At 36.9% G+C, this 16,095-nt stretch overlaps 1 protein-coding gene across 5 annotated transcripts in view; it reads right to left on the bottom strand.

Moving 5' to 3' along the window:
* RTTN (rotatin) overlaps positions 1–16,095 on the bottom strand; it is a 217,094-nt gene that overhangs the window by 81,601 nt on the left and 119,398 nt on the right. For all 5 annotated transcript variants that reach the window (XM_032152076.2, XM_058438269.1, XM_058438270.1 and 2 more), the window contains 4 exons: positions 8,100–8,228; positions 7,533–7,643; positions 3,392–3,550; positions 2,073–2,144 (listed from right to left, as the gene is read on the bottom strand). In XM_032152076.2, coding sequence (XP_032007967.1) covers positions 2,073–2,144; positions 3,392–3,550; positions 7,533–7,643; positions 8,100–8,228 — 471 coding nt within the window. The remainder of the gene's footprint in view (positions 1–2,072; positions 2,145–3,391; positions 3,551–7,532; positions 7,644–8,099; positions 8,229–16,095) is intronic.

The raw sequence follows: 16,095 nt of genomic DNA, 5'->3' as shown, positions 1-16,095 counted from the left end.
TCATTTAGCATTAGGTGTATCTCCTAATGCTAAATGACGAGTTAATGGGTGCAGCAAACCAACATGGCACATGGATACATATGTAACAAACCTGCACATTGTGCACATGTACCCTAAAACCTAAAGTATAATAAGAAAAAAAAAAAAGAAAAAAAAAAAAAAAAAACGACTAGCAAAAGTTGTAATCAAGTATTGTTTGGGACAGCAGTGGCTCTCCAACTTTTTTTATTTTGGCCAACTTAGCAAGGCCAAAACTCCAAAAGCTAACTTAAATCACTATTTTCCACTTTTTAGTAGAAAATGATTTCCATGATGAAGACTGGAGAATAACAAAACCAACAAACTGCAGTAAGCATGCCACCAGCAACAAACAGGAACTTTACTATTTAATTTCCAAGAGAAAAATATGAACAGCTACATACGGTTCTGTATTATAACATAATGTCCCAGGAACTTTAATGTAACTTTAATATAGTCTGCCTTTATACTTATTTCAATAATTAAAAATTCATTGGTAGTACATCACCAAGTATATCCATGTACATGGGTCACTAGTTTAACAATGGGAGTAGAGACGATTTGTATTTGAGCCAAAAACAACATGTTTTAAAATGTAGTCTCCGGATAACAGGTACCAAAACTACTACACTATTAATTAACTATTAATCCTGCATATTCCCTCCAGTTTTGTCTCTTGGTTTTATTACAACATGGATAGTAGATAAGCAGCCATTATCAGAAGGCAACGTTAAAGAAATTACGAGCAAATTACAAGCCTGGGATTTACGATGACTGGTAGGGTTACCCTGGGTTTGTAAAGTTTGGAGAGGTAAGTCTTCCAAGAGTTAAATGCTACCTGGGCCTCGACAACCACCTGGATTCATGCTTCGGGTCATGTGAGGAAACTTGACCTTGCTACAGTTCAGCTTGTCTCACTAACTCCTCTAAGGGTATAGTCTAATTAAAACTTAAAAATAAACCTTAGATTTATACAGGATTCTGAGGAGTGAGGTGTAGCAATATGATAAATATATCCCTATAAGGTGAAAATGTAAGGATAGGTAAAAGGACAGAAACAGCACATCTTATCTCCCCAGTAAGTTTACTTTTGTATCTTCCAAATTACCTAAAACTGCAGCAACACGGATGGAGGTGGAGGCCATTATCCTAAGTAAACTAACTCAAAAATAGAAAATCAAATATTGCATGTTCTCACATATAAGTGGGAGCTAACCAATGAATACACATGGACATAAAGATAGAAATAACAGACACTGCGACTCCCAAGGAGGGAGTGGGGGAGGTGGCTGAGGTTATAAATTACCTAACTGGGTACAATGTTCAATATTTGGGTAATGAGTACACGAGAACCCCAATCCCCACCATTACGCAATATACTTATGTAACAAACATGTACATGTATCCCATGAAACTAGAATTTTTTTAATGTAAGCTATAAATATGTTAGGTAACTATTTACTGACGTGATATTCAGAACATGAAACAGAAAGTTAACCCAACAGAAACCAAAGCAAGATAAACTATAACCCGCACTGTGCACTAATCTAGAAAAGGAAAAAAAGATGTTAACATCAACACATATTTAACTATCTACAAATTTGTTTATTATTACTAAATTAGAGAAGTAATATAGCGAAGTGGGTAAGAGACTGCCTAGACTCAAAGCAAAGGCGTACCATTGACTAGCTGTGTGATTTAGGACAAACTATTTAAACTCTCTATGCAAAAGTTCCTAAGCTTAGAAAATGAGGATAGTAGCAGTTCACAATTCAAACAATTATACAAGTTACTATGTCTTACATTTCTAGAAGGGTGCCTAAAATATAGTAAACATATGTTAACTAATATTATTTGTTTTAAATTATTTTGAACACTACAGAGAAGAATTTTTAAGTATGGTCAGCATAAGAAAAAATTCTACATTCTATTTTAAGAGACCCTTGTCTCTTAAAATAGTTTCATCAATAATGAAATATACTACTTATACAGAAAATTTATCACCAATTAATTAGAAATATCTACTAGGTTTATAATTGTTTAAAATCACCCACCTGCCAAGTATAATCCTTTATAATTTCTGTAGGCATTGGAATTACAAGGAGATTCTGAAGAATAAATGCTGCCTGAAAATGTAAAAAAAAAGGTCAATACTGCCATCTTGTTGTCATCTCTGAAATAACCAATATATTGTGATGTAATAGCAAAAGACATATCTCTGGTCAACTGCAAATGCTGAGAGGTCATTATGAGAATTGTCAAACTGTATTTCTTGTTAGGTGATGACCTTGTTAGGTAATGACCTAACAGTATATGAAATTATTTCATCAGGAAATATATCTTTTCCTATTTCAGAATTCAGCTTTATTAAAAAATGATTTGTATAACATAGACAATTCTGGTAGCATTTAAGAAACATAATTTTAGGTTTCTACTATCCCCTTTCAGATTACACACACACACACACCCTCTGCCCCGCTTTCTCCCTTCTCTTATACAGACTCCTTTCAATAAAAACTTGCTAACTAGAAATACAAACCACAAATGTCCAACTTGACTGACTAGATCCTGAAGATGATCAAATTAAATAATCATACAAATAGGAGCACTGATTGTCTGCTTAACGAAAGATGATATAACCATAATGGGAGAATGACAGGATTAACAAGAGGATTCTAAGAAACTGACATTTCCAACCATGATAACTAGAAGTGATGGAAAAGCTTTAAAGTTGATAAATCAAGAAGCAGCCATAAATATAAACATCACTACTTAAAAACATGAAGGCAAATAGCAACAAAACTAGCCTTTTGAGCTTGGAACTGGCGACTGCTAATGGTGGACCCAGGAGCTGCTGTTTTTCTTCGTAAGTCTCTAAGTACAATTTGATTATTGTTTTAAAACCATTTAAGTGAAGCATTACTTTAATAAAAGCAGCAATAAAAAAACCACAAGCTATTCAGAAAGAATTAAAATGGGGTTTATTTTTCCCTCTCATATTATATGATAAATACTACAAAGAGTTATTTTGACAGCCTCTTATCTATACTAAAGCTTCATAAATATCAGAGACCCATAAATGCTGAGATAATATAAAAGTAATTTTTCCTGTGAACTACTTGTCAATGCATAATAAAAAAAGTTCACATTAAAATATAGTATATTCTGATTTTATCTTATCGGAAGGAAGGACTCCAGTTTTTCCTGTGCATGAATACCTTTTAAATCCTCTACTGTCATTTTGTTTGGGTTTTCACAGGCAGGAGAGATCATGGTCAGTGGTCAGTCCACCATGTTGAGCGGGAGTCAAGTATCACTTACGGATACTATCACAAAGAATTTCTACGGAAAAAAGGAGAAAAGACAGACATACCTCCCGGCGTACCATACTACATTCTGACTGGTCCAGAAGAATGTTCACCACAGTTCCCCAGAGCCCACCGGAAATGTTCTGACAACTGTTTGCTAAGGCCACACAGCCAGTTTCAAGGGTGGTCAGTGCTGATCCTAATCCCAGTGAAGTGAATCTCACCTGTTCAAATTAAAGAGAAAGTTGTTGAATCAAATAAGCCTTTTTCCTAACATGAATTCTTAGTTTTTCTGGTACATAAATATCATACTTTTAAAAATATGCCATTGGTTTTACGATCCTAAATTATAAGAGACATCTATAGAAGACAGCATCCTCCATTCCATGATTCAAGAAAGCAATAATATAGGAAAAATTAAATATAAGCAAATTTCAAAGCAAAGTAAAACTGGGTATAAAAAGATACATAAAAATTACAGTTTGCAAGCCTTTTTCTAGGGAAAGCATAGGGCACATACCTTTTATGAACACAATTTCAATTTATTCTTCATTCTTAAAAAAGGTAGCTATTCTTTGCTCTACCTTTCTTAATTTTTTAGTGTTTCTTCCAAATAAATGATTTTAACTTTCTTAAAACTTCAAAACAAAGAGGCAATTATCATTTTACAAGGCATTTTGTATTTTCCTCAAAAGTTATTTCGAGAGAAAAATGTTTCCAAATAAGATTGATGTGGTATAATATGCTTGCTGTCGAACCACTGCTGTTCAAGCCACACGTTTTGGTAAATTTCTGAATTCTAACCCAAAAACATAGTTTCAATGACAGCTATAAAGTTTTTAAAAAATGCAGTCATAAAATGGTCATGTAGTAAGTCCAAGTTCAATGTGACTAAAAAATGTATTTCAAATATTTCTATAAGTAAGATTTTATTATAAGAGCATATTTTGCTTGAAAAAAGTAAACAACTGGCTAAAACTGGAAAGAAATAATACAAAATTGTGTATTGTAATGCAAATGCAATTTTTTGCATTCAATTTAATTTCATTACATGAGACTTAAATGTTGCACGTCTATAATTTCCAGATCCTTTTCAACTGTTTCAAAACGGCTAAGCCTCTCCAATAACTTTCCACTCTTCTGAAGGAAATAGATACTATAACATTTTCTCTTTTATATTTTCAATCTATACTCGAACAAATTTGATTGAAAATGAGGGTGCTGTGCCCTGAATTGTGTCTCCTCAAAACTCGTACGTTGAAGCCCTAATCCCCAAACTGTATTTGGAGACAGAGCTATTAGGTGATTACAGTTAAATGAGGTTATAAGGGTGGGACCCTATTGCACTAGGAATGGTGGCCTCGGGAAGGAGAGAAATCTTTCTCCATGTGCATGCTCCAAAGAGAGGTCATGTGAGCACACAGTGAGAAGGTGGCCCTCTGTAAACCGGAAGAGTGCCCTCACCAGAAACCAACCATGCTGACACTCTGATCTTGGACTTGTAGCCTCCAGAACTGTAAGAAATAAATTTTTGTTTTTAAGCCACCCAGATGATAGTATTTTGTTATGGAAGCCTGAGCACACTAATACAGATTTTTGTACCAAGGAGTGGGGATGCTGCTGAAACAAATGCCTAAACACATGAAAGTGACTTTGGCACTGGGTAATGGGTTAGAGACTAGAAGAGTTTTGAGGTGGATGCCAGAAATGTAGACATGGGTAATTCTCATGAGATCTCAGACAAAAATGAGGAAGGTGTTATTTTAAAAAAGGTTATTTGAGGAAAGGCAATCCTTGATATAAAGTAGCAAGAAAACTGGTTAAGCTGTGGTCATGTTCTAGTGTTTTGTGGAAGGCAGAACTTGTGAGCAATGAAATTGGATATTTAGCTGAGAAGATTTCTAAGCAAAGTGTTGAAAAACTGGCTTGGTTCCTTCTGATTGCTTATAGCAAAATGCAAAGGGAGAGAGATGAATTAAAGAAGGAATTAAGAATGGGTAAGCAAAAAGAAACAAGAACAAGATTTGAAAAATTCTCAGCCTATCTGTGCAAAAAAAATGAGAAAGCTTGTTCTACAGAGAACATGGAGGGTGTGGCTGAATAACCATTTAAGAAAGAGATCACGGGTGCAATTCATGGACTTAATCAGACATCTCAGCAGAAGCCAGGAATAGAGATGAGATTATATCAGCAAAGACATTGCCAGTTTGAACTAAAGAGGACAGAGAAAGATGCAGAGAATGAAGGAAAGCTGTTGGACTTCCTGGATTCTGTAAGCAAATATGTGCTACAGTGGTCCCTCCCTTATCCATGGGAGGGATACATTCCAAGACCCCCAGTGGATGCCTGAAACCACAGATAGTGCTGAGCCCTATAACTACTATGTTTTCTCCTACACACACATATCTATGGTAAAGTTTACAAATTAGGCACAGTAAGAGATTAACAAAAATAACTAAAAATAAACTAGAACAATTACAATATGCTATAATAAAAAATATATAAATGTGGTCTCTCTCTCAAAATATCTTATTGTATTGCACTCAGCCTTCTTGTAATGATGTGAGATGATACAATGATTACATAAAGAGATGAGGTGAGGTGAATGATGTAGGCATCGTGAGGGAGGGTTTGGCTACTACTGATCTTCAGGCTGCTTTTGGAAAATGAAACCTCTGATAAGGGAGGACTACTGTATTCTTCAATGAAAAGTTAAGAATGACCCAAAAAATGATTCAGAGATCACCAGGCTGCGAATCTCACCACAGGACTGGGGGATGGCTTTTTCTCCTTGGTTTCAAAGACCTCTCTGATTTCGGTGGTCCAGAATGATGACCCTGCCCAGTGCTTCAGGAATATGGCTGCCCTTGAAGACAGCTTTACGGGCGGGACTCTTGAAGATAGCCAAAGGGATGGGGTCACCCCATAGAGCCATCTAGATGCTGTCACTCTGGTGGGCCTGTAAGGCACAGCATCAAGCCAAAGAACATTATCCTTGAGCATTAAGATCTAATGAAATTTGCTTTGCTAGGCTTTGGACTTGCTTGGGACCCATCACTTCTTCCTTTTTTCCTATTTCTCTCTTTTGGAATGGGAATGTCTATTCTACCATCATCTTTTGGAAGCACATAACTTGTATGGATTCACAGGTTCACATCTGGAGAAGAATTCTGTCTCAGGAGGGTTTGTATCTGGAGACTTACCCAGATGTGGTTTAGATGATATTTAGATGAGATTTTGGACTTTAGACTTTACAGTTGACTTTGGAATAAGTTAAGACTTCTGAGGTTGTTAAGGGAGAATAAAAGCATTTTGCATGGAAGAAGAACATGAAGTTCAGGGGCTCAGGGGTGGAAAACTATGAACTGAACTGCATCCCTCCAAAACTCATACGTTGAAGCCTTTATGCTCAAGTGACTACAGTTGAAGATAGGGTTTCTAAGAGATAATTGAGGTTTAATGAGATCATAAAGGAATGGTCCTATCTCTGTAAGACTGGTAAACTTACAACAACAACAAAAAAAAGACAAATCTGTCCCTATACCACCCCTCCCTCCCCTGCCCCACATGCATGGACCAAGGAAAGGCCACGTGAATACACAGCAAGAAGGAAGCTGTGTACAAGCCAAAGAAGAGCCCTCACCAGAACTTGACTGTACCAGCACCCTGATCTGGGACTTTCAGCTTCCAAAACTTCTATGAGTAAAGAAGTTTCTGTTGTCTAAGCCACCCAGTCTATGGTATTTTGTGATGGCGGCCTAGGCTAAAACAGAGCTTAAATAAAACATAAGGTAGAGTCACTACAATAATCCCATAATATAAGTAGGTATATGCATATATGTTTTGTGTCTTTTTTGTTTGTTTTTTGAGACAGAGTCTTGCTCTGTCACCCAGGCTGGAGTGCAGTGGCACAATCTCGGCTCACTGCAAGCTCTGCCTCCCAGGTTCACATCATTCTCCTGCTGCAGCCTCCTGAGTAGCTGGGACTACAGGTGTCCGCCACCACACCCAGCTAATTTTTTTGTATTTTTAGTAGAGACGGGGTTTCACTGTGTTAGCCAGGATGGTCTCGATCTCCTGACCTCGTGATCCGTCTGCCTCGGCCTCCCAAAGTGCTGGGATTACAGGCGTGAGCCACCGCACCTGGCCTCATGTCATTTGTTTTTTAATCTAAACACAATACATTTGATTCTCCTTCACACTCACCTCTGGGTCCCGATCAACCCACAATGGAATCAACCAAGCCAATCCTTGTTGAGTAGGAATATATTCTTCACTATGACTACCCAAAGGCAAGAACCAAAGTGACATCCACTCCTAGAGGGAAAAAAGGGAAACAGAAATACTTTAGGTAAGTTTCTAAAAATAAAATGCAGGAAGGTTAAAACAAGAATTTTTAATGAAAACAACGTAAAAATTTATTTTAGACTTGGTTTTAATCCATTATTCAGCCAAAACAAGGCAAATAAAAAAATCTGTTTCTCCTTAAAAAGTTAAACATAACAATTTTTTGACAGAAGCTATTTTTCCTATAATGTAGACAAAATGTAGTTTTTCAGTGAATGCACGTTTTAATCAATTTCAAATAAGATTCAGATTTGTTAATATACAACTTCTAAGAAATATTCTAGTCAAAAATCATTCTTGTTTCCTAAAAAGAAAAGTCAAAAGAGACATTTTCATGTAGCAAGTTTATATGCTTGAAATGTGTTGGACACAGCACATTCCCTTTCAAGCAAATGTTCAGAAGACAGACAGCTTTAATGTGCTCACCGAGCTCCCAGCCTGGGCCATCATCTCATGGGATAAGTGAAGCAAGCAAAGAATGGTGCTCTTTGTAACACCTTTTCCCATGAAGGACATAGCATTTCCTCCACGCTCCACATAAAAAGAAGTAATGACCTGAAAAACAAATGTAAACAATTTCATGGTGGCTTTATTCTTAATGGTATATAAAGATACATATATAACTGTCTACTGACTCATATGAATTAATCCTTACCTTATAAAGTTGTAACATTTTTAGTTTATATACTTAAAAATGAATAAGATGGTAAATTTTATGTTATGGGTATTTTACCATTGTTAAAAGAAAATATTCTTCAGCCTACATAACATAGCAAGACCCAGTCTCTACTTTAAAAAAGAAAAAAATTAGCCAGGCATGGCAGTGGACACCTGTAGTTCCAGCTACTGGGGAAGCTGAGGAGGATCACTTGAGCCTGGGAGCTGGAGCTTGCAGTGAGCTATGACTGCACCACTGCACTTGGCCTAAGTTACAGAGTGAGATCCTGTAATTTTTCAAAACAAAAACAAAAATTCTTAGTTTCAATATTTTTCCTTTTAAAGTCTATAAAAAAAAGATGTGTGGTGCCCTCCTAGTACACAGTTGTAACTTAGAATATGCTTATATTTTTAAAAATGTTATAGCATCCTTTTAAAGAGTTTATAAATAATTTGTGCTGGTTTTCAAGGGGAATGCTTCCAGCTTTTGCTCATTCAGTATGATATTGGCTGTGGGTTTGTCATAAATAGCTCTTATTATTTTGAGGTATGTTTCATCAATACCTAGTTTATTGAGAATTTTTAGCATGAAGGGATGTTGAATTTTATCAAAGGCCTTTTCTGCATCTATTGAGATAATCATGTGGTTTTTCTCTTTGGTTCTGTTTATGTGATGGATTACATTTATTGATTTGCATATGTTGAAAGGGCCTTGCATCCCAGGGATGAAGTAGACTTGATCTTGGTGAATAAGCTTTTTGATGTGCTGCTGGATTGGGTTTGCCAGTCTTTTACTGAGGATTTTGTATTGATGTTCATCAGTGATACTGACCTGAAAATTTCTTTTTTTGTTGTGTCTCTGCCAGATTTTGGTATCAGGCTGATGCTGGCCTCACAAAATGAGTTAGGGAGGATTCCCTCTTTTCTATCATTTGGAATAGTTTCAGAAGGAATGGTACCAGCTCCTCTTTGTACCTCTGGTAGAATTCGGCTGTGAATTCCTCTGGTCCGTTTTTTTGGTTGGTAGGCTATTAGTTACTGCCTCAATTTCAGAACTTGTTATTGGTCTATTCAGGAATTCAACTTCTTCCTGGTTTAGTCTTGGGAGGGTGTATGTGTCCAGGAATTTATCCATTTATTCTAATTTTCTAGTTTATTTGCGTAGAGGTGTTTATAATATTCTCTGATGGTAGTTTGGATTTCTGTGGGATCAGTGCTGATCTCCCCTTTATCATTTTTTATTGTGTCTATTTGATTCTTCTCTTTTCTTCATTAGTCAGGCTAGCGGTCTATCTATTTTGTTGATCTTTTCCAAAAAACCAGCTCCTGGATTGATTTTTTTTGAAGGGTTTTTCGTGTCTCTGTCGCCTTCAGTTCTGCTCTGATCTTAGTTATTTCTTGTCTTCTGCAAGCTTTTGAATTTGTTTGCTGTTGCTTCTCTAGTTTTTTTAATTGTGATGTTGGGGTGTTGATTTTAGATCTTTCTCCCTTTCACCTGTGAGCATTTTGTGCTATAAATTTCCCTCTAAACACTGCTTTAGCTGTGTCCCAGAGATTCTGGTGTATTGTGTCTTTGTTCTCTTTGGTTTCAAAGAACTAATTTATTTCTGCCTTAATTGTGTTACTTACCCAGCAGTCATTCAGGAGCAGGTTGTTTAGTTTCCATGTAGTTGTGTGGTTTGTAGTGAGTTTCTCAATGCTGACTTCTAATTTGATTGCACTGTGGTCTGAGGGGCTGTTTGTATGATTTCCGTTCTTTTGAGTTTGCTGAGGAGTGTTTTACTTCCAATTATGTGGTCAATTTTAGAATAAGTGCAATGTGGTGCTGAGAAGAATGTATATTCTGTTGATTTGTGGTGGAGAGTTCTGTAGATGTCTATTAGGTCTGCTTGGTCCAGAGTTGAGTTCAACTCTTGAATATCCTTTTTTTTTTTTTCTGAATAGCCTTTTTAATTTTCAGTCTCATTGATCTAATGTTGACAGTGGGGTATTAAAGTCTCCCACTGTTATTGTGTGGAAATCTAAGTCTCTTTGTAAGTCTCTAAGAACTTGCTTTATGAATCTGGGTGCTCCTGTATTGGGTGCATATATATTTAGGATAGTTAGCTCTTCTTGCTGTATTGATCCCTTTATCATTATGTAATGCCTTTTTTTTTTATCTTTGTTGGTTTAAAGTCTGTTTTATCAGTGATGAAAATTGCAACCGCTGCTTTTTTCTTTCCATTTTCTCGGTAAATCATCCTCCATTCCTTTATTTCAAACATATGTGTGTCTTGCATGTGAGATGGGTCTCCTGAATACAGTACACTGATAGGTCTTGACTCTCTATCCAATTTGCCAGTCTGTGTCTTTTAATTGGGGCATTTAGCCTGTTTACATTTAAGATTAATATTGTTATGCATGAATTTGATCCTGTCATTATGATGCTAGCTGGTTATTTTGCCTGTTAGTTGATGCAGTTTCTTCATAGCATCAATGGTCTTTACAATTTGGTATGCTTTTGCAGTGGTTGGTACTGGTTGTTCCTTTCCATGTTTAGTGATTCCTTCAGGAGCTCTTGTAAGGCAGGCCTGGTGGTGACAAAATCTCTCAGCATTTGCTTGTTTCTAAAGGATTTTCTCCTTCGCTTTTGAAGCTTAGTTTGGCTAGATATGAAATTCTGGGTTGAAAATTATTTTCTTTAATATTGAATACAGGCCCCTACTCTATTCTGGCTTGTAGGGTGTCTGAGAGAGATCCGCTGTTAAGACTAATGGGGATGGGCTTCCCTTTGTGGGTAACCTGACCTCTCTGGCTGCCCTTAACATATTTTCCTTCATTTCAGCCTTGGTAAATCTGATGATTACATGTCTTGGGGTTGCTCTTCTCAGGGAGCACCTTTGTGGTGATCTCTGTATTTCCTGAATTGGAATGTTGGCCTGTCTTGATAGGTTGGGGAAGTTCTCTTGGAAAATATCCTGAAGAGTGTTTTCCAATTTGGTCCATTCTCCCTGTCACTTTCAGGTACACCATTGAAACATAGGTTCAGTCTTTTCACATAGTCCCATATTTCTTGGAGGTTTTGTTCATTCTCTTTTGTTTTTTTTTTTCCTCTAATCTTGTCTTCACGCTTTATTTCATTAAGTTGATCTTCAATCTCTGATATCCTTTCTTCTGATTCATCGATTCGGCTATTGATACTTGTGTATGTGTCAAGAAGTTCTGGTGCTGTGTTTTTCAGCTACGTCATTTATGTTCTTCTCTAAACTGGTTATTCTAGTTAGCCATTCCTCTACCCTTTTTTCAAGGTTATTAGCTTCCTTGCATTGGGTTAGAACATGCTCCTTTAGCTTGGAGGAAGTTTGTTATTACCTACCTTCTGAAGCCTACTTCTGTCAATTCACCAAACTCATTCTCTGTCCAGTTTTGTTCCCTTACTGGCAAGAAGTTGTGATCCTTTGGAGGAGAAGAGGCGTTCTGGTTTCTGGAATTTTCAGCCTTTTTGCACTGGGTTTTCCTCATCTTCGTGGATTTATCTACCTTTGGTCTTTGATGTTGGTGACCCTTGGATGGGGTCTCTGAGTGGAAGTCCTTTTTGTTGATGTTGACGCTATTCCTGTTTGTTAGCTTTCCTTCTAAGAGTCAGGCCCCTCTGCTGCTGGTCTGCTGGAGCTGGCTGGAGGTCCACTCCAGACCCTGTTTGCCTGGGTATCACCAGTGGAGGCTGCAGAACAGCAAAGATTGCTGCTTGTTCCTTACTCTGGAAGCTTCGTCCCAGAGGGGCACCGCCAGATGCCAGTGGAGCTCTCCTATATGAGATGTCTGTCGACCCCTGCTGGGAGGTGTCTCCCAGTCAGGAGGCACGGGGTTCAGGGACCCACTTAAGGAGGCAGTCTGTCCCTTAGCAGAGCTTGAGTGCTGTGCTGGGAGATCCGCTGCTCTCTTCAGAGCCGGCAGGCAAGAACATTTAAGTTTGCTGAAGCTGTGTCCACAGCTGCCCCTTCCCCAAGGTCAAAAATTTGAAATTTTAAGTGACTACTTGAAAAATAAAATATCTAAATGATCAGGTACTTATTATCTTCCTCTAAGTCATCTTTGGAGATATCTAACATCTGTGATCTGTGTAATGATTTTTAATTCTAGCTTATAAATGACAAGCCAAGAACTTTGACGATATTTTCTTTCAACTTGATATTTTTGTCAGACCTCTGGAATTATACATCATGTATCTGATTTAAAGATGTAATTATCATAGTTTATTCACCTATCATAATTAATCATGCTTAGTTAAAAAGTCTCATTTCACAGCTACAAAAAGCAAATACTCATATTCAAATTTCACTGTGCAGAAACAAGCTAATCTCTTATTAGAAATATGGCTCCCTTCCAAAAAGGAAACAGCTTTAATTACTAAGAAACTATGAAGCAAATCATTTGGACCAACAATGACTTTGTTTCAATGTTCTCTCACTTAAGCCTTATTCTTTAAAAGATGAATTTAGTCATTAGTAGTACAACAGGGATACCTGTTTATGTAATTAATAAACTAAGCAGATAGTCCCAAGATTAAATGTTACCCTGCTACAATTTTTAACAAAAGTGACAGATTTCTTCCTAATATTTTCCTACCATTTAACATAAAGTCATAAAGATTTTCTGCTCGAGATGTTTTATGAAGCACAAAACGAACTCCTTTTTAAACCAAAGCAAGATTTGCTAATCAAATTTTTTATAACTGCAAACATTACATAACAGGGACTGTGCTTTTTATGTATCCTTTACCTAACAAACTGTTACTAAGTTTTATTACCTCAAAGACAACTGAACATAGAATGGACTACTGCCTTTTTGCCTACACTTCTTACTTAAAACTAAGTTCTTTGGTTCTCCAATACCATAAACAGTTCATTTCAATTTCTGGTATTTGAAACGTAGGTGTGATCTAAGATCTTTGCACGTAATTTTTAAAAAAAAGCACTTCTGATAGTTTCTAAACATAAATGAGGCAACACTTCACTTCTTCTTTAGTTACTGCTGTGGCAGGTCCTCACCTATTCCTGATTTCAAAGAGTAAAACTCACTTTCTAGAGGAGACAGACTCTGTAAAAGGTTGATAGAGTATTTATAAATCACATTACAAAAAATGCTATAAACTAGGTGCTTACAGGTTCAATTATATTTTTTTTTAATTTTTAAACTTTTAGGTTCAGGGGTACACGTGAATGTTTGTTACACAGGTAAACTCATGAGAACAAAGTTACAACATATCAGAATCTCTGGAACACAGCTAAGGCAGTGTTAAGACGGAAATTCATAGCACTAAATGCCTCCATCAAAAAGTTATAAAGATCTCAAATTAACAACATCACAACTGAAAGAATTAGAGAAGCAATAACAAATCAACCCCAAACTAGAAGAAGACAAGAAATAACCAAAATCAGAGCTGAACTGAAGGAAATCAAGACATGAAAAACCATTCAAATGGTCACTGGATCCAGAAGTTGTTTTTTTGAAAAACTACATGAGATACATAGGCCACTAGCTAGACTAACTGAATTATATTTTAAATGCACTAGAGGAGCTGACTTTCTAAGAAATATTAACTCTTTAATATGCCTGTTTTTTAAAATTCATACATTTCTAATAGACAGCAGAAAATAACTAATTAGTATACTGACAGTTGATCCTTTTTCAATATTTATAATTTAAAAATGAAGTTTAACTTTTTTATATACTTTAAGTTCTAGAGTACATGTGCACAATGTACAGGTTTGTTACATATGTATACATGTGCCATGCTGGTGTGCTGCACCCATTAACTTCTCGTTTACATTAGGTATATATCCTAATGCTATCCCTCCACCCTCCCCCTAACCCATGACAGGACCCAGTGTGTGATGTTCCCTACCCTGTGTCCAAGTGTTTTCATTGTTCAATTCCCACCTATGAGTACGAACATGCAGTGTTCAGTTATCTGTCCTTGAGATAGTTTGCTGAGAATGATGGTTTCCAGCTTCATCCATGTCCCTACAAAGGACATGAACTCATCCTATTTTACGGCTGCATAGTATTACATGGTGTATATGTGCCACATTTTCTTCATCCAGTCTAACATTGATGGACATTTGGGGTACTTCCATGATTTTTGCAGCATGATTTATAATCCTTTGGGTATATACCCAGTAATGGAATGGCTGGGTAAAATGGTATTTCTAGTTCTAGATCCTTAAGGAATCACCACACTGTCTGCCACAATGGTTGAACTAGTTTACAGTCCCACCAACAGTGTAAAAGTGTTCCTATTTCTCCACATCCTCTCCAGTACCTGTTGTTTCCTGACTTTTTAATGATGGCCATTCTGACTGGTGTGAGATGGTTTCTCATTGTGGTTTTGATTTGCATCTCTGCTGGCCAGTGATGATGAGCATTCTTTCATGTGTCTGTTGGCTACATAAATGTCTTCTTTTGAGAAGTGTCTGTTCATATCCTTTGCCCACTTTTTGATGAGGTTGTTTGATTTTTTTCTTATAAATTTCTTTAAGTTCTTTATAGATTCTGGATATTAGCCCTTTGTCAGATGGGTAGATTGCAAAAATTTTCTCCCATTCTGTAGGTTGCCTGTTCACTATGATGGTAGTTTCTTTTGCTGTGCAGAAGCTCTTCAGTTTAATTAGATCCCATTTGTCTATTTTGGCTTTTGTTGCCATTGCTTTTGGTGTTTTAGTCATGAAGTCCTTGCCCATGCCTATGTCCTGAATGGTATTGCCTAGGTTTTCTTCTAGGGTTTTTATGGATTTAGGTCTAACATTTAAGTCTTTAATCCATCTTGAATTAATTTTTGTATAAGGTGTAAGGAAGGCATCCAGTTTCAGCTTTCTACATATGGCTAGCCAGTTTTCCTAGCACCATTTATTAAATAGGGAATCCTTTCCCCATTTCTTATTTTTGTCACGTTTGTCAAGGATCAGATGGTTGTAGCTGTGTGGTATTATTTCTGAGGGCTCTGTTCTGTTCCATTGGTCTATATCTCTGTTTTGGTACCAGTACCATGCTGTTTTGGTTACTGCAGCCTTGTAGTATAGTTTGAAGTCAGGTAGCGTGATGCCTCCAGCTTTGTTCTTTTGGCTTAGGATTGTCTTTGCAATGCAGGCTCTTTTTTATTTCCATTTGAACTTTAAAGTAGTTTTTTTCCAATTCTGTGAAGAAAGTCATTGGTAGCTTGACGAAGATGGCATTGAATCTATAAATTACCTTGGCCAGTATGGCCATTTTCACGATATTGATTCTTACTATCCACAAGCATGGAATGTTCTTCCATTTGTTTGTATCCTCTTTTATTTCATTGAGCAGTGGTTTGTAGTTCTCCTTGAAGAGGTCCTTCACATCCCTTATAAGTTGGATTCCTAGGTATTTTATTCTCTTTGAAGCAATTGTGAATTGGAGTTCACTCATGATTTGCTCTCTGTTTGTCTGTGATTGGTGTATAAGAATGCATGTGATTTTTGCACCTTGATTTTGTATCCTGAGACTTTGCTGAAGTTGCTTATCAGCTTAAGGAGATTTTGGGCTGAGACAATGGGGTTTTCTAACTATACAATCATGTCATCTGCAAACAGGGACAATTTGACTTCCTCTTTTCCTAAGTGAATACCCTTTATTTCCTTCTCCTGCCTGATTGCCCTGGCCAGAACTTCCAGCACTATGTTGAATAGGAGTGGTGAGAGAGGGCATCCTTGTCTTGTGCCAGTTTTCAAAGGGAATGCTTCCAGTTTTTGCCCATTCAGTA

Source organism: Hylobates moloch, unplaced genomic scaffold (assembly GCF_009828535.3).
Source record: "Hylobates moloch isolate HMO894 unplaced genomic scaffold, HMol_V3 SCAFFOLD_5, whole genome shotgun sequence".
NCBI lineage: Eukaryota > Metazoa > Chordata > Mammalia > Primates > Hylobatidae > Hylobates > Hylobates moloch.
This window is presented reverse-complemented; position numbering and strand designations above follow the sequence as displayed.